Source organism: Somniosus microcephalus, chromosome 19 (genome assembly GCF_052327205.1).
Source record: "Somniosus microcephalus isolate GS21.2 chromosome 19, FLI_Smic_1.0, whole genome shotgun sequence".
In the NCBI taxonomy this organism is placed as follows: domain Eukaryota; kingdom Metazoa; phylum Chordata; class Chondrichthyes; order Squaliformes; family Somniosidae; genus Somniosus; species Somniosus microcephalus.
Window position 1 is genome coordinate 82,095,048 of NC_141005.1, and position 19,100 is coordinate 82,114,147.

General features: G+C 53.1%; 1 protein-coding gene across 1 annotated transcript in view; it reads left to right on the forward strand.

The window, feature by feature from the left end:
- LOC147104957 (tRNA (32-2'-O)-methyltransferase regulator THADA) overlaps positions 1-19,100 on the forward strand; it is a 194,390-nt gene that overhangs the window by 61,467 nt on the left and 113,823 nt on the right. The window contains 4 exon segments of the mRNA XM_085962123.1: positions 4,488-4,665; positions 4,668-5,218; positions 8,867-9,008; positions 16,620-16,729. Of these exon segments, the coding sequence (XP_085818249.1) occupies positions 4,488-4,665; positions 4,668-5,218; positions 8,867-9,008; positions 16,620-16,729 (981 nt within the window).

The following is a 19,100-nucleotide window of genomic DNA, read 5'->3' on the forward strand; positions in this document are numbered from 1 at the left end:
CCAGGTCTGGTACTGAGCCCCACACAGTGGGAGGGGCCCAGATTCGGTGCCTGCTCTGTGCCGGGTTTGCTGCAGTCTAGGTGCTGCAGTTAGAGCCCTTGCTCCCGGGCTGGGCGGACTTGCTGCTCCTGATCCGGTGGAAAGTACTCTTGCCCCAGCGTCACCCTGCATCGGCCCACCATTCGTTTACCCTCCGGATCCCCTGCCGGCACCCCCTCCCCACCCCCCCGCAACCACCTCGTTGTCAGGCTGGGTCCTAGCCTGTGGTGATGCTTAGCCTTCAGGGTGGAGCTGCTGCCCACCCATACACGGGGTGAGCTTAGCGGGTGGCGCAGTAAGGTTGGAGACCGGTACACCTGGTGAGACGAGGGACACCGGCATCCTGAAGGGGCATTGGGCCCCATGGTGGGGCGGGTGGGGCAGGGTGGGGGAGCACAGGAGAGGAGAATGTTCACAAATGTTTAGGGGGCTCTGGGTGCTGCACCGCCCCCCCTCCCTCCCCCCCATCCCTGGGTGACGGTCCGTACTTAGGGGCCGAGATTCCAGCCCATGGATTTCCTGGGCCATGAGGTTGCTGCTTATGGGAGTTACAGTGGGCCTGAGTGCCCCCCATTAGAGCAGGGGTTCTCTCCGCGCCACTCCCAGCCCCCCCCCCGCCACAGGCCATGACCATCGTTTTCCTCCCCGTTGGAGCTGGGCATCTCCTGTCCCGGATCATAACATAAGAAATGGGAGCAGGAATAGGCCACTTGGCCCCTCGAGCCTGCTCCGCCATTCAATAAGATCATCTTGGGCTCAAAGCCACTTCCCTGCCCGCTCCCCATAACCCTTCACTCCCTTATCTTGTAAAAATCTGTCTATCTCCGCCTTAAATGTATTTAATGACCCAGCCTCCAGGGCTCTCTGGGGCAGAGAATTCCACAGATTTACGACCCTCTGAGAGAAGAAATTCCTCCTCATCTCAGTTCTAAAAGGGCGACCCTTTATTCTAAAACTGTGCCCCCGCGTTCTGGATTTCCCCACAAGGGGAAACATCCTCTCTGCATCTACCTTGTTGAGCCCCCTCTGTATCTTATGTTTCAATAAGATCCCCTCTCATTCTTCTAAATTCCAGTGAATATAGGCCCAGCCTGCTCAACCTTTCACAGAAACCCCACAGAAACCCCACAGTGCAGATAGAGGCCATTTCGGCCCATCGAGCCTGCACCAACACATATCCCACCTGATCCCCGTAACCCCTACACCAACACATATCCCACCCTATCCCCGTAACCCCACGTATTTAATCCCCCTAACACTATGGCTATGATAAATTGACCCTATCAACCTAACCCGCACATCTTTGGACTGTGGGAGGAAACCGGAGCACCCGGAGGAAACCCACGCAAACACGGGGAGAATGTGCAAACTCCACACAGACAGTCACCCGAGGCCGGATTTGAACCCGGGTCCCTGGCGCTGTGAGGCAACAGTGCTAACCACTATGCCACCGTGCTGCCCTCATAAGTCAACCCCATCATCTCTGGAATTAGCCTAGTGAATCGTCTCTGAACTGCCTCCAATGCAAGTATATCCTTCCTTAAATAAGGAGACCAAAACTGTACGCAGTACTCCAGGTGTGGTCTCACCAACACCCTGTACAGTTGTAGCAGGACTTCCCTGCTTTTATACTCCAACCCCCTTGCAATAAAGGCCAACGTTCCATTTGCCTTTTTGATTACTTGCTGTACCTGCATGCTAACTTTTTGTGTTTCGTGCACAAGGACCCCCAGGTCCCTCTGAACTGTAGCATTTTGTAATCTCTCGCCATTTAAATAATAGTTTGCTTTTTTATTTTTCCTGCCAAAGTGGATAACCTCGCACCTTCCCACATTATACTCCATCTGCCAAATGTTTGCCCACTCACTTAGCCTGTCTATATCCCTTTGCAGATTCTTTGAGTCCTCTGCACAACTTGCTTTCCCACCCATCTTTGTATCATCCGCAAACTTGGCTACATTGCACTCGGTCCCTTCATCCAAGTCATTAATGTAGATTGTAAATAGTTGAGGCCCCAGCACCGATCCCTGTGGCACCCCACTAGTTATCGTTTGCCAACCGGAAAATGACCCATTTATCCGACTCTCTGTTTTCTGTTAGTTAGCCAATTCTCTATCCATGCTAATATATTACCCCCAGCCCCGTGAGCTCTTATCTTATGCAATAACCTTTTATGTGGCACCTTATCGAATGCCTTCTAGAAATCCAAATCCACCACATCCACTGGCTCACCCTTAGCCACCCTGCTCGTTACCTCCTCAAAAGAACTCCAGCAAATTTGTTAAACATGATTTCCCTTTCATAAAACCATGCTGACTCTGCTTGACTGCATTATGATTTTCCAAATGTCCTGCTACTGCTTCCTTAATGATGGGCTCCAGCATTTTCCCAATGACAGATGTTAGGCTAACTGGTCGATAGTTTCCTGCTTTCTTGACTAGGGGTGTACATTTGCAGTTTTCCAATCCGCTGGGACCGCTCCAGAGTCCAGGAATTTTGGTAGATTGCCACCAATGCATCCACTATCTCTGCAGCCACTTCTTTTAAGACCCTGGGATGCAGGCCATCGGGTCCAGGGCATTTTGCAACATTGTAAGCCTTTGTTTTCAATTTGATACCATCCTTTACTTCCTCAGTTAGCCACGGATGGTTCATCCTTCTCTTAAAATCTTTCTTTCTCACTGGAATATATTTTTGTTGAGAGTTATGAGATACAGGAATCCCGCCCGAACCGCGGTTTTGCCATTCGCGGATTTCACGTATACGCGGTTTCCACTCTGCGTTAATTTTTGCAAACCGCGGCAGTGAAATTCGCGGTATCCGCGGTTTTTAATTTAGGAATAAGGTAAATAACATGATTTTTATATTTTTTTATTGTGATTATACACATTTATACTGAATTTGCCAACCGCGGTTTTACTAACCACGGGGGTTTTCGGGGGCGTATCCCCCGCGGTTGGGGAGGGATTCCTGTATCTCCTTAAATGTCCATCGCTGCATTTCAACTGTCTCACCCTTTACTTTATTTTTCCAGTCCACTTTAGCCAGTTCTGTCTTTGTGCCATTGTAATTGATTTTGTTTTAGATCATTGTCCGCCCCCCCCCCCCCGTTAGAGCCGGGGTTCCCCGTCCCTGATCATTGTCCCCCCCCCCCCCCCCCCCCGTTAGAGCCGGGGTTCCCGTCCCCGATCATTGTCCCCCCCCCCCCGCCACATTAGAGCCGGGGTTCCCGTCCCCGATCATTGTCGGCCCCCCCCCCCCCCGTTAGAGCCGGGGTTCCCGTCTCCGATCATTGTCTCCCCCCACCCCCCCCCCCGCCACCGTTAGAGCCGGGGTTCCCGTCCCCGATCATTGTCTCCCCCCCCCCCCCCCCGTTAGAGCCGGGGTTCCCGTCCCCGATCATTGTCTCCCCCCACCCCCCCCCCCGCCACCGTTAGAGCCGGGGTTCCCGTCCCCGATCATTGTCTCCCCCCACCCCCCCCCCGCCACCGTTAGAGCCGGGGTTCCCGTCCCCGATCATTGTCTCCCCCCACCCCCCCCCCCCCGCCACCGTTAGAGCCGGGGTTCCCGTCCCCGATCATTGTCGGCCCCCCCCCCCGTTAGAGCCGGGGTTCCCGTCTCCGATCATTGTCTCCCCCCCGCCACCGTTAGAGCGGGGTTCCCATCCCCGACCATTGTCTCCCCCCCCCCTGTTAGAGCCGGGTTCCCGTCCCCGATCATTGTCTCCCCCCACCCCCCCCCCCGCCACCGTTAGAGCCGGGGTTCCCGTCCCCGATCATTGTCTCCCCCCACCCACCCCCCCGCCACCGTTAGAGCCGGGGTTCCCGTCCCCGATCATTGTCTTAGAGCCGGGGTTCCCGTCCCCGATCATTGTCGGCCCCCCCCCCCCCGTTAGAGCCGGGGTTCCCGTCTCCGATCATTGTCTCCCCCCACCCCCCCCCCCGCCACCGTTAGTGCCGGGGTTCCCGTCCCCGATCATTGTCTCCCCCCCCCCCCCCCGTTAGAGCCGGGGTTCCCGTCCCCGATCATTGTCTCCCCCCACCCCCCCCCCCCGCCACCGTTAGAGCCGGGGTTCCGTCCCCGATCATTGTCTCCCCCCACCCCCCCCCCTGCCACCGTTAGAGCCGGGGTTCCCGTCCCCGATCATTGTCCCCCCCCCCGTTAGAGCTGGGGTTCCCGTCCCCGATCATTGTCTCCCCCCCACCCCCGTTAGAGCCGGGGTTCCTGTCCGTCCCGATCATTGTGTCCCCCCCCCACCCCCCCGTTAAAGCCGGGGTTCCTGTCCGTCCCCGATCATTGTGTCCCCCCCACCCCCCGTTAAAGCCGGGGTTCCTGTCTGTCCCCGATCATTGTTCCTCCCTCCCCTGCTGGAAAGGGGAAGTGGGACTTGGATCTCGCAGCCGCTGGTTCTGTCCGGAGCTTTTCCTCACAAACAGTCTTGCCCCCAGGTGTTGGACAATTATGAGGATCTTCCCAAACATCTGTTGAACTGCCTTTCGACGAACCACCTGTCCTCTGCGGCCTCGGGCCTCTACAGGACAATACTGCGGCAGCACAGGCTGGAGTGCACCTCGACCCAGGGAGCCCAGTCTGAATGGGAGCTCACAGAGAGTTGGGCCCAGATATGGCTGAGATACTGGTCGAGGCGTTAACCTCCGACCTCCCGTTGCTTCAGCAGAACACAGCCAATTACCTCCTAGTATGGACACTGAGGATCCTCCCAGCATCCTTCCACGTACTGTCCAAGGCGTTTGATGGTGGCTGCCCTGGGCATCAGCTTGGCTGGACCACGCTGTTGAGCATTCAGCAGGCCACTTCTGGGTCCCTGTCCATGGACGCCGACACAGTGAGTAAGCTGAGGGCCTACCTACACTGCCTGGATGAACGTGTCCGCCTCCGGGCTCTCGCACTGCTTTGCATCAGCCCCAAGACCAACCAAGCATTGAGCCCGAGGGCCCTGAGTCTGCTGAGGGAGTTCCTGCCTCTCAACTTGAACTGCGATTCCTCTTCGTTCAGACACTTCCTTCAGGCCAGTGTGAAGAAGGCCCTGGTGAGGATCAGAGACAGCTGTCTGCTCCACCTCCGTACACAGAGGAGAAGGCCACACAACAATAAGAAGGGAGGTGAAGGTGTCCCAGGACCAGAGGCCATTGTGTTACAGGGAGTTGGTGAGTCGCATGCAGTCACTGTTGCTCATTGTCAGCATGGATCTTACTCTTCAGAAGGAGTTGGGTCTTGCAGTCTGGGGACTTCTGAATGCAGGTCTGCACGGAGAATCTGATTGGGGTCTCTTGACGTTGTTTCCCTGCTGCCACATATGGTATATCTCCTGCCCAGCACGTGGCTGAGGGCCCCATGCCCAGGGTCCTGGTTTGTTCTGTTAGCTGATGTCAGTCAGTGGGCATCCAGGCGGTTGGCTGCTCAGAACAGACAATGCTGGGTACACTTAGCAGCTCAGGCAGCATCTGTGGAGAGAGAAGGATAAGGTTAATGTTTCAGGTCCGGGTTTGAAGGCTCATCGACCTGAAATTCTAAGCTGATCCTTCTCCATTCTCCATAGATGCTGCCTCACCTGCTGAGTATTCCCAGGACTTTCTGTCCTTCATTCAAATTTCCAGCTTATTGTTTCAGCGACCCCTGCTGCCACACCAGATGAGGGCAGGATCGTTTCAATTGTCACACCCACCGTGCTCAAGTAGGCTGCTGACACTCTGTCCAGATCCCAGACCCACCTGCAGATTGGCTGGTTGGTGGTGCCCATCAAATTCTACCCACACCAGAGTCAGGAGGGAGGAAAAAGACATTCTCTGAGAATCCAACATTCTTCTGTTATATTTACGGAGCAAATCTTACCATCATTATCAGATGGACCCGGGTACATAACCCACCCCCCATCACTATCACCCCCTGCACCCCATCACTATCACCCCCTGTACCCCATCATTATCACCCCCTGTACCCCATCATTATCACCCCCTGTACCCCATCACTATCACCCCCTGTACCCCATCATTAACACCCCTGTACCCCATCACTATCACCCCCTGTACCCCATCATTATCACCCCCTGTACCCCATCATTATCACCCCCTGTACCCCATCATTATCACCCCCTGTACCCCATCATTATCACCCCCTGTACCCCATCATTATCACCCCCTGTACCCCATCACTATCACCCCCTGTACCCCATCATTATCACCCCCTGTACCCCATCATTATCACCCCCTGTACCCCATCACTATCACCCCCTGTACCCCATCATTATCACCCCCTGTACCCCATCACTATCACCCCCTGTACCCCATCACTATCACCCCCTGTACCCCATCATTATCACCCCCTGTACCCCATCATTATCACCCCCTGTACCCCATCATTATCACCCCCTGTACCCCATCACTATCACCCCCTGTACCCCATCATTATCACCCCCTGTACCCCATCACTATCACCCCCTGAACCCCATCATTATCACCCCCTGTACCCCATCATTATCACCCCCTGTACCCCATCATTATCACCCCCTGTACCCCATCATTATCACCCCCTGTACCCCATCACTATCACCCCCTGTACCCCATCATTATCACCCCCTGTACCCCATCATTATCACCCCCTGTACCCCATCATTATCACCCCCTGTACCCCATCACTATCACCCCCTGTACCCCATCATTATCACCCTGTACCCCATCATTATCACCCCCTGTACCCCATCATTATCACCCCCTGTACCCCATCATTATCACCCCCTGTACCCCATCACTATCACCCCCTGTACCCCATCATTATCACCCCCTGTACCCCATCACTATCACCCCCTGTACCCCATCACTATCACCCCCTGTACCCCATCATTATCACCCCCTGTACCCCATCATTATCACCCCCTGAACCCCATCACTATCACCCCCTGTACCCCATCATTATCACCCCCTGTACCCCATCATTATCACCCCCTGTACCCCATCACTATCACCCCCTGTACCCCATCATTATCACCCCCTGTACCCCATCACTATCACCACCTGTACCCCATCACTATCACCCCCTGTACCCCATCATTATCACCCCCTGTACCCCATCATTATCACCCCCTGAACCCCATCACTATCACCCCCTGTACCCCATCATTATCACCCCCTGTACCCCATCACTATCACCCCCTGTACCCCATCATTATCACCCCCTGTACCCCATCATTATCACCCCCTGTACCCCATCATTATCACCCCCTGTACCCCATCATTATCACCCCCTGTACCCCATCATTATCACCCCCTGTACCCCATCACTATCACCCCCTGTACCCCATCACTATCACCCCCTGTACCCCATCACTATCACCCCCTGTACCCCATCACTATCACCCCCTGTACCCCATCACTATCACCCCCTGTACCCCATCACTATCACCCCCTGTACCCCATCATTATCACCCCCTGTACCCCATCACTATCACCCCCTGTACCCCATCATTATCACCCCCTGTACCCCATCACTATCACCCCCTGTACCCCATCACTATCACCCCCTGTACCCCATCATTATCACCCCCTGTACCCCATCATTATCACCCCCTGTACCCCATCATTATCACCCCTGTACCCCATCATTATCACCCCCTGTACCCCATCACTATCACCCCCTGTACCCCATCATTATCACCCCCTGTACCCCATCACTATCACCCCCTGAACCCCATCATTATCACCCCCTGTACCCCATCATCACCCCCTGTACCCCATCATTATCACCCCCTGTACCCCATCATTATCACCCCATCATTATCACCCCCTGTACCCCATCATTATCACCCCCTGTACCCCATCATTATCACCCCCTGTACCCCATCATTATCACCCCCTGTACCCCATCATTATCACCCCCTGTACCCCATCACTATCACCCCCTGTACCCCATCACTATCACCCCCTGTACCCCATCACTATCACCCCCTGTACCCCATCATTATCACCCCCTGTACCCCATCACTATCACCCCCTGTACCCCATCACTATCACCCCCTGTACCCCATCATTATCACCCCCTGTACCCCATCATTATCACCCCCTGTACCCCATCATTATCACCCCCTGTACCCCATCATTATCACCCCCTGTACCCCATCATTATCACCCCCTGTACCCCATCACTATCACCCCTGTACCCCATCATTATCACCCCCTGTACCCCATCATTATCACCCCCTGTACCCCATCATTATCACCCCCTGTACCCCATCATTATCACCCCCTGTACCCCATCATTATCACCCCCTGTACCCCATCACTATCACCCCCTGTACCCCATCATTATCACCCCCTGTACCCCATCACTATCACCCCCTGTACCCCATCACTATCACCCCCTGTACCCCATCATTATCACCCCCTGTACCCCATCACTATCACCCCCTGTACCCCATCATTATCACCCCCTGTACCCCATCATTATCACCCCCTGTACCCCATCATTATCACCCCCTGTACCCCATCATTATCACCCCCTGTACCCCATCATTATCACCCCCTGTACCCCATCATTATCACCCCCTGTACCCCATCATTATCACCCCCTGTACCCCATCATTATCACACTGCCCCCCTCCCTCCTGTACACTCATCCCTACTCCTTCCATTACGAGATATCCCTGACCTGAACCTCAGAATCCGGCTGAGAATGCTGATGTGCCGAGATTGCCCGTGCAGTAGATGCCCCGTTACTTGCCCCGTTTCAGGGGCCCAGAGTGGGGACCCAGGTCACACTGAAGCCAGGGATCCAGCTGTGGACAATCTGGGAATGGTGCTGATTTGCTGTGCAGTGGCTGCTGGAGCTGACCGTCACCTCTCTGTTGCCGGGTCTGAACTACCAGAGGAAGAAGACAGCGTTACTGCTGATGGAAGCACTGCTCGAGACCTGTACAGACAGCTGGAGCCCGCACAGGAAAAAGGGACAACCACCTCGTAAGGGTCAAGAACAACTCTCGTAGGCTGTGGGATGGGAACCTACCCAGTGCCTGTTGAACCAACCTTAGCATCGTCAGGAGAGGAGGGCACGAGTGGTTCTCCGCTCCAGCTTGCTGGCTGTTCTCTGTTAACTCACTGTCAGTTCATTGTACCTTAAACCCAGGGCCCTCAGCAGGGGCTTTCTGTGTTGATGCAGTCAGGAGCTTAGCTTAAACCCCAAACTCAGGATTCGCTTCTCTACACGGTTCCATGGCAGTATCCTCTGTACTTTCTGAACTAGATTGCCTTTTCTGTTAACCTGTAACCTGGGATTAGATATCTACATCTCTACCTCCCGCTCTCTCTCCTTGAGGCTGAGCGAATTGGGCACCTGGTAGGTATCAGATTCTGCACTCAATAAACATTAGATTATAGGCCCTCCCACTGTGTCCAAGGATATAACTCGGGCCGATTCCATCACCCTGGCCACTGTCTCAAGCTGAACCAGACTGTTCACACCCTCACAGTCCTGTTTGACTTGAGCTGAGCTTCCAATGCCGTATCTCTCCATCACCAAGATCGCCTACTTCCACCTCCGTAACATCGCCCAGCTCCACCCCCGCCTCAGTTCATGTACTGCTGAAACCCTCATCCATGCCTTTGTTACCTCCAGACTCGACTGGACAGCCTCCAGTCCTTCCCCCTCTATAAACTTCAGCTCATTCAAGACCCTGCTGCCTGTATCCCATCTCGCACCAAGTCCCGTTCACCCACTGGCCCTGCTCTCACTTACCTACAATGGCTCCCAGTCCTTCGACAACTTGTTAAAAATTCTCAGCCTTGTGTTTAAATGCCATCGTGTCCTCACCCCTCCCTTACTCTCCAACTCTACAATCCCTCCCTTCCCAAACTCTGTTCCTCTGACTCTGGCCTCTTGTGCATCCCCCCCTCTCCCTGCACACCACCAACTACAGCTGTGCCTTCAGCTGGCTCACCAAACACTCTGCAATTCTGTCACTGAACCCCTCCACCTCTCCTCTCCTCTAGAAGACCCTCCTTAAAACCCACCTCTTTGGCCAAGCTTTTGTTCACCCTTCCTAATATCTCCTTCTTTGGTTCAGAGTCCATTTGTTCCTTACGTCTCTGTGAAGCACCTTGGGAGGGGTTTCTACATTAAAGGCACTATATCAATGCAGGTAGTTGTAGTGTTGGAATTGTAATAACATGAGAAAGTGTGCAATGCAAAAAGGTCATTCAGCTCTTTCCTGCTACAGCACTAGGACATTAAATCTCCTCCCATAGTCCGTGTACACTCTCCCCTATCATTGACTTTACCCACCCATTTAATCTCCTCTCACAGCGCACGTACACTCTCCCCTATCATTGACTTTACCCACCCATTTAATCTCCTCTCACACCCCACGTACACTCTCCCCTATCATGGACTTTACCCACCCATTTAATCTCCTCTCACAGCCCACGTACACTCTCCCCTATCATGGACTTTACCCACCCATTTAATCTCCTCCCACAGCCCATGTACACTCTCCCCTATCATGGACTTTACCCACCCATTTAATCTCCTCTCACAGCCCACGTACACTCTCCCCTATCATGGACTTTACCCACCCATTTAATCTCCTCTCACAGCGCACGTACACTCTCCCCTATCATGGACTTTACCCACCCATTTAATCTCCTCTCACAGCGCACGTACACTCTCCCCTATCATGGACTTTACCCACCCATTTAATCTCCTCTCACAGCCCATGTACACTCTCCCCTATCATGGACTTTACCCACCCATTTAATCTCATCTCACACCCCACGTACACTCTCCCCTATCATGGACTTTACCCACCCATTTAATCTCCTCTCACAGCGCACGTACACTCTCCCCTATCATAGACTTTACCCACCCATTTAATCTCCTCTCACAGCGCACGCACACTCTCCCCTATCATGGACTTTACCCACCCATTTAATCTCCTCTCACAGCCCATGTACACTCTCCCCTATCATAGACTTTACCCACCCATTTAATCTCCTCTCACAGCGCACGTACACTCTCCCCTATCATAGACTTTACCCACCCATTTAATCTCCTCTCACAGCGCACGCACACTCCCCCTATCATGGACTTTACCCACCCATTTAATCTCCTCTCACAACCCACGTACACTCTCCCCTATCATAGACTTTACCCACCCATTTAATCTCCTCTCACAGCCCATGTACACTCTCCCCTATCATGGACTTTACCCACCCATTTAATCTCCTCTCACAACCCACGTACACTCTCCCCTATCATGGACTTTACCCACCCATTTAATCTCCTCTCACAACCCATGTACACTCTCCCCTATCATGGACTTTACCCACCCATTTAATCTCCTCTCACAACCCATGTACACTCTCCCCTATCATGGACTTTACCCACCCATTTAATCTCCTCTCACAACCCATGTACACTCTCCCCTATCATGGACTTTACCCACCCATTTAATCTCCTCTCACAGCCCATGTACACTCTCCCCTGTCATGGACTTTACCCACCCATTTAATCTCCTCTCACAGCCCATGTACACTCTCCCCTATCATGGACTTTACCCACCCATTTAATCTCCTCCCACAGCCCATGTACACTCTCCCCTATCATGGACTTTACCCACCCATTTAATCTCCTCTCACAGCGCACGTACACTCTCCCCTATCATAGACTTTACCCACCCATTTAATCTCCTCTCACAGCGCACGTACACTCTCCCCTATCATAGACTTTACCCACCCATTTAATCTCCTCTCTCAGCGCACGTACACTCTCCCCTATCATGGACTTTACCCACCCATTTAATCTCCTCTCACACCCCACGTACACTCTCCCCTATCATGGACTTTACCCACCCATTTAATCTCCTCTCACAGCGCACGTACACTCTCCCCTATCATAGACTTTACCCACCCATTTAATCTCCTCTCACAGCGCACGTACACTCTCCCCTATCATAGACTTTACCCACCCATTTAATCTCCTCTCTCAGCGCACGTACACTCTCCCCTATCATGGACTTTACCCACCCATTTAATCTCCTCTCACAACCCACGTACACTCTCCCCTATCATAGACTTTACCCACCCATTTAATCTCCTCTCTCAGCGCACGTACACTCTCCCCTATCATAGACTTTACCCACCCATTTAATCTCCTCTCACAACCCACGTACACTCTCCCCTATCATAGACTTTACCCACCCATTTAATCTCCTCTCTCAGCGCACGTACACTCTCCCCTATCATGGACTTTACCCACCCATTTAATCTCCTCTCACAACCCACGTACACTCTCCCCTATCATGGACTTTACCCACCCATTTAATCTCCTCTCACAACCCACGTACACTCTCCCCTATCATGGACTTTACCCACCCATTTAATCTCCTCTCTCAGCGCACGTACACTCTCCCCTATCATAGACTTTACCCACCCATTTAATCTCCTCTCTCAGCGCACGTACACTCTCCCCTATCATGGACTTTACCCACCCATTTAATCTCCTCTCACAGCGCACGTACACTCTCCCCTATCATGGACTTTACCCACCCATTTAATCTCCTCTCTCAGCGCACGTACACTCTCCCCTATCATAGACTTTACCCACCCATTTAATCTCCTCTCTCAGCGCACGTACACTCTCCCCTATCATAGACTTTACCCACCCATTTAATCTCCTCTCTCAGCGCACGTACACTCTCCCCTATCATGGACTTTACCCACCCATTTAATCTCCTCTCACAGCGCACGTACACTCTCCCCTATCATGGACTTTACCCACCCATTTAATCTCCTCTCTCAGCGCACGTACACTCTCCCCTATCATAGACTTTACCCACCCATTTAATCTCCTCTCTCAGCGCACGTACACTCTCCCCTATCATAGACTTTACCCACCCATTTAATCTCCTCTCTCAGCGCACGTACACTCTCCCCTATCATAGACTTTACCCACCCATTTAATCTCCTCTCTCAGCGCACGTACACTCTCCCCTATCATGGACTTTACCCACCCATTTAATCTCCTCTCACAGCGCACGTACACTCTCCCCTATCATGGACTTTACCCACCCATTTAATCTCCTCTCACAGCGCACGTACACTCTCCCCTATCATAGACTTTACCCACCCATTTAATCTCCTCTCTCAGCGCACGTACACTCTCCCCTATCATGGACTTTACCCACCCATTTAATCTCCTCTCTCAGCGCACGTACACTCTCCCCTATCATAGACTTTACCCACCCATTTAATCTCCTCTCTCAGCGCACGTACACTCTCCCCTATCATGGACTTTACCCACCCATTTAATCTCCTCTCACAGCGCACGTACACTCTCCCCTATCATGGACTTTACCCACCCATTTAATCTCCTCTCTCAGCGCACGTACACTCTCCCCTATCATAGACTTTACCCACCCATTTAATCTCCTCTCTCAGCGCACGTACACTCTCCCCTATCATGGACTTTACCCACCCATTTAATCTCCTCTCACAGCGCACGTACACTCTCCCCTATCATGGACTTTACCCACCCATTTAATCTCCTCTCACAGCCCATGTACACTCTCCCCTATCATGGACTTTACCCACCCATTTAATCTCCTCTCTCAGCGCACGTACACTCTCCCCTATCATAGACTTTACCCACCCATTTAATCTCCTCTCTCAGCGCACGTACACTCTCCCCTATCATGGACTTTACCCACCCATTTAATCTCCTCTCACAGCGCACGTACACTCTCCCCTATCATGGACTTTACCCACCCATTTAATCTCCTCTCTCAGCGCACGTACACTCTCCCCTATCATAGACTTTACCCACCCATTTAATCTCCTCTCTCAGCGCACGTACACTCTCCCCTATCATAGACTTTACCCACCCATTTAATCTCCTCTCTCAGCGCACGTACACTCTCCCCTATCATGGACTTTACCCACCCATTTAATCTCCTCTCACAGCGCACGTACACTCTCCCCTATCATGGACTTTACCCACCCATTTAATCTCCTCTCACAGCGCACGTACACTCTCCCCTATCATGGACTTTACCCACCCATTTAATCTCCTCTCACAGCGCACGTACACTCTCCCCTATCATGGACTTTACCCACCCATTTAATCTCCTCTCACAGCCCACGTACACTCTCCCCTATCATGGACTTTACCCACCCATTTAATCTCCTCTCTCAGCGCACGTACACTCTCCCCTATCATGGACTTTACCCACCCATTTAATCTCCTCTCTCAGCGCACGTACACTCTCCCCTATCATGGACTTTACCCACCCATTTAATCTCCTCTCACAGCCCATGTACACTCTCCCCTATCATGGACTTTACCCACCCATTTAATCTCCTCTCACAGCCCATGTACACTCTCCCCTATCATGGACTTTACCCACCCATTTAATCTCCTCTCTCAGCGCACGTACACTCTCCCCTATCATAGACTTTACCCACCCATTTAATCTCCTCTCTCAGCGCACGTACACTCTCCCCTATCATGGACTTTACCCACCCATTTAATCTCCTCTCACAGCGCATGTACACTCTCCCCTATCATGGACTTTACCCACCCATTTAATCTCCTCTCTCAGCGCACGTACACTCTCCCCTATCATAGACTTTACCCACCCATTTAATCTCCTCTCTCAGCGCACGTACACTCTCCCCTATCATAGACTTTACCCACCCATTTAATCTCCTCTCTCAGCGCACGTACACTCTCCCCTATCATGGACTTTACCCACCCATTTAATCTCCTCTCACAGCGCACGTACACTCTTCCCCTATCATGGACTTTACCCACCCATTTAATCTCCTCTCACAGCGCACGTACACTCTCCCCTATCATGGACTTTACCCACCCATTTAATCTCCTCTCACAGCGCACGTACACTCTCCCCTATCATGGACTTTACCCACCCATTTAATCTCCTCTCACAGCGCACGTACACTCTCCCCTATCATGGACTTTACCCACCCATTTAATCTCCTCTCTCAGCGCACGTACACTCTCCCCTATCATGGACTTTACCCACCCATTTAATCTCCTCTCACAGCGCACGTACACTCTCCCCTATCATGGACTTTACCCACCCATTTAATCTCCTCTCACAGCGCACGTACACTCTCCCCTATCATGGACTTTACCCACCCATTTAATCTCCTCTCACAGCGCACGTACACTCTCCCCTATCATGGACTTTACCCACCCATTTAATCTCCTCTCACAGCCCACGTACACTCTCCCCTATCATGGACTTTACCCACCCATTTAATCTCCTCTCTCAGCGCACGTACACTCTCCCCTATCATGGACTTTACCCACCCATTTAATCTCCTCTCACAGCCCACGTACACTCTCCCCTATCATGGACTTTACCCACCCATTTAATCTCCTCTCACAGCCCACGTACACTCTCCCCTATCATGGACTTTACCCACCCATTTAATCTCCTCTCACAGCCCACGTACACTCTCCCCTATCATGGACTTTACCCACCCATTTAATCTCCTCTCACAGCCCACGTACACTCTCCCCTATCATGGACTTTACCCACCCATTTAATCTCCTCTCACAGCGCACGTACACTCTCCCCTATCATAGACTTTACCCACCCATTTAATCTCCTCTCACAGCGCACGTACACTCTCCCCTATCATGGACTTTACCCACCCATTTAATCTCCTCTCTCAGCGCACGTACACTCTCCCCTATCATAGACTTTACCCACCCATTTAATCTCCTCTCTCAGCGCACGTACACTCTCCCCTATCATAGACTTTACCCACCCATTTAATCTCCTCTCTCAGCGCACGTACACTCTCCCCTATCATGGACTTTACCCACCCATTTAATCTCCTCCCACAACCCACGTACACTCTCCCCTATCATGGACTTTACCCACCCATTTAATCTCCTCTCTCAGCGCACGTACACTCTCCCCTATCATGGACTTTACCCACCCATTTAATCTCCTCTCTCAGCGCACGTACACTCTCCCCTATCATGGACTTTACCCACCCATTTAATCTCCTCTCTCAGCGCACGTACACTCTCCCCTATCATGGACTTTACCCACCCATTTAATCTCCTCCCACAACCCACGTACACTCTCCCCTATCATGGACTTTACCCACCCATTTAATCTCCTCTCTCAGCGCACGTACACTCTCCCCTATCATGGACTTTACCCACCCATTTAATCTCCTCTCTCAGCGCACGTACACTCTCCCCTATCATGGACTTTACCCACCCATTTAATCTCCTCTCTCAGCGCACGTACACTCTCCCCTATCATAGACTTTACCCACCCATTTAATCTCCTCTCTCAGCGCACGTACACTCCAGGTCAATGATTGATTCTCCCTCCCACAGATTTGTCTCAGCCCAAAATGAAAAGTACATAAAATGTGTAATGGAGCTAGTTGTGAATTGTGGAATATTTTGTGGTTTTTATACCTTGTGATCACACTGTACTGTGCGGAGGCTCCCTGATGTGACTGGGTGTCTGTTAGCTCGATCAAGAGATTGAAAATCCTATTACTCTCGTTTCTCTCTCTCTATAACAGAAGACATGGCAGAGCTCCTCAAGTTGGCGAGGCAGCGAGGCTGCTGGGATTTCTTCTCCCACTCGAACCTGCTGGTGTTGTTGGGCTGTCTGATGGACAGAACGAGTGAGGTGAGGCTGCGCCTGCATTCCTTTCTTACCCCCTGTGCCCTGAAGGCACTGAGATCAGTTCCTGAGGCTGCCCCCCAGTCCCATGCCCATATCAGCAGACTTCATGATATTAGCTGCAGGAGAAACGGCAGCCGGGGATCGCTGGGGGTGGGGGTTTATACCTGCTCCGTGTCTCAGTCTCTCACCGGGGGGTTTATTCCCGGTCCGTGTCTCAGTCTCTCACCGGGGGGTTTATTCCCGGTCCGTGTCTCAGTCTCTCACCGGGAGGTTTATTCCTGGTCCGTGTCTCAGTCTCTCACCGGGGGGTTTATTCCCGGTTTGTGTCTCAGTCTCTCACCGGGAGGTTTATTCCCGGTCTGTGTCTCAGTCTCTCACCGGGGGGTTTATTCCCGGTCCGTGTCTCAGTCTCTCACCGGGGGGTTTATTCCCGGTCCGTGTCTCAGTCTCTCACCGGGGGGTTTATTCCTGGTCCGTGTCTCAGTCTCTCACCGGGGGGTTTATTCCCGGTCTGTGTCTACGTCTCTCACCAGGGGGTTTATTCCCGGTCTGTGTCTCAGTCTCTCACCGGGGGGTTTATTCCCGGTCTGTGTCTCAGTCTCTCACCGGGGGTTTTATTCCCGGTCCGTGTCTCAGTCTCTCACCGGGGGGTTTATTCCCGGTCCGTGTCTCAGTCTCTCACCGGGGGGTTTATTCCCGGTCTGTGTCTCAGTCTCTCACCGGGGGGTTTATTCCCGGTCCGTGTCTCAGTCTCTCACCGGGGGGTTTATTCCCGGTCTGTGTCTCAGTCCCTCACCGGGGGTTTATTCCCGGTCCGTGTCTCAGTCTCTCACCGGGGGGTTTATTCCCGGTCCGTGTCTCAGTCTCTCACCGGGGGGTTTATTCCCGGTCTGTGTCTCAGTCTCTCACCGGGGGGTTTATTCCCGGTCTGTGTCTCTGTCTCTCACCGGGGGGTTTATTCCCGGTCTGTGTCTCAGTCCCTCACCGGGGGTTTATTCCCGGTCCGTGTCTCAGTCTCTCACCGGGGGGTTTATTCCCGGTCCGTGTCTCAGTCTCTCACCGGGGGGTTTATTCCCGGTCCGTGTCTCAGTCTCTCACCGGGGGGTTTATTCCCGGTCTGTGTCTCAGTCTCTCACCGGGGGTTTTATTCCCGGTCCGTGTCTCAGTCTCTCACCGGGGGGTTTATTCCCGGTCTGTGTCCCAGTCTCTCACCGGGGGGTTTATTCCCGGTCTGTGTCTCAGTCTCTCACCGGGGGGTTTATTCCCGGTCCGTGTCTCAGTCTCTCACCGGGGGGTTTATTCCCGGTCCGTGTCTCAGTCTCTCACCGGGGGGTTTATTCCCGGTCTGTGTCTCAGTCTCTCACCGGGGGGTTTATTCCCGGTCCGTGTCTCAGTCTCTCACCGGGGGGTTTATTCCCGGTCTGTGTCTCAGTCTCTCACCGGGGGGTTTATTCCCGGTCTGTGTCTCAGTCCCTCACCGGGGGGTTTATTCCCGGTCTGTGTCTCAGTCTCTCACCGGGGGGTTTATTCCCGGTCTGTGTCTCAGTCCCTCACCGGGGGGTTTATTCCCGGTCCGTGTCTCAGTCTCTCACCGGGGGGTTTATTCCTGGTCCGTGTCTCAGTCTCTCACCGGGGGGTTTATTCCCGGTCCGTGTCTCAGTCTCTCACCGGGGGGTTTTATTCCTGGTCCGTGTCTCAGTCTCTCACCGGGGGTTTTATTCCCGGTCTGTGTCTCAGTCTCTCACCGGGGGGTTTATTCCCGGTCCGTGTCTCAGTCTCTCACCGGGGGGTTTATTCCCGGTCTGTGTCTCAGTCTCTCACCGGGGGGTTTTATTCCCGGTCTGTGTCTCAGTCTCTCACCGGGGGGTTTATTCCCGGTCTGTGTCTCAGTCTCTCACCGGGGGTTTTATTCCCGGTCCGTGTCTCAGTCTCTCACCGGGGGGTTTATTCCCGGTCTGTGTCTCAGTCTCTCACCGGGGGGTTTATTCCCGGTCCGTGTCTCAGTCCCTCACCGGGGGGGTTTTATTCCCGGTCTGTGATCCAGTCTCTCACCGGGGGGTTTATTCCCGGTCTGTGTCTCAGTCTCTCACCGGGGGGTTTATTCCCGGTCTGTGTCTCAGTCTCTCACCGGGGGGTTTATTCCCGGTCCGTGTCTCAGTCTCTCACCGGGGGGTTTATTCCCGGTCTGTGTCTCAGTCTCTCACCGGGGGGTTTTATTCCCGGTCTGTGTCTCAGTCTCTCACCGGGGGGTTTTATTCCTGGTCCGTGTCTCAGTCTCTCACCGGGGGGTTTATTCCTGGTCCGTGTCCCAGTCTCTCACCGGGGGGTTTTATTCCTGGTCCGTGTCTCAGTCTCTCACCGGGGGGTTTATTCC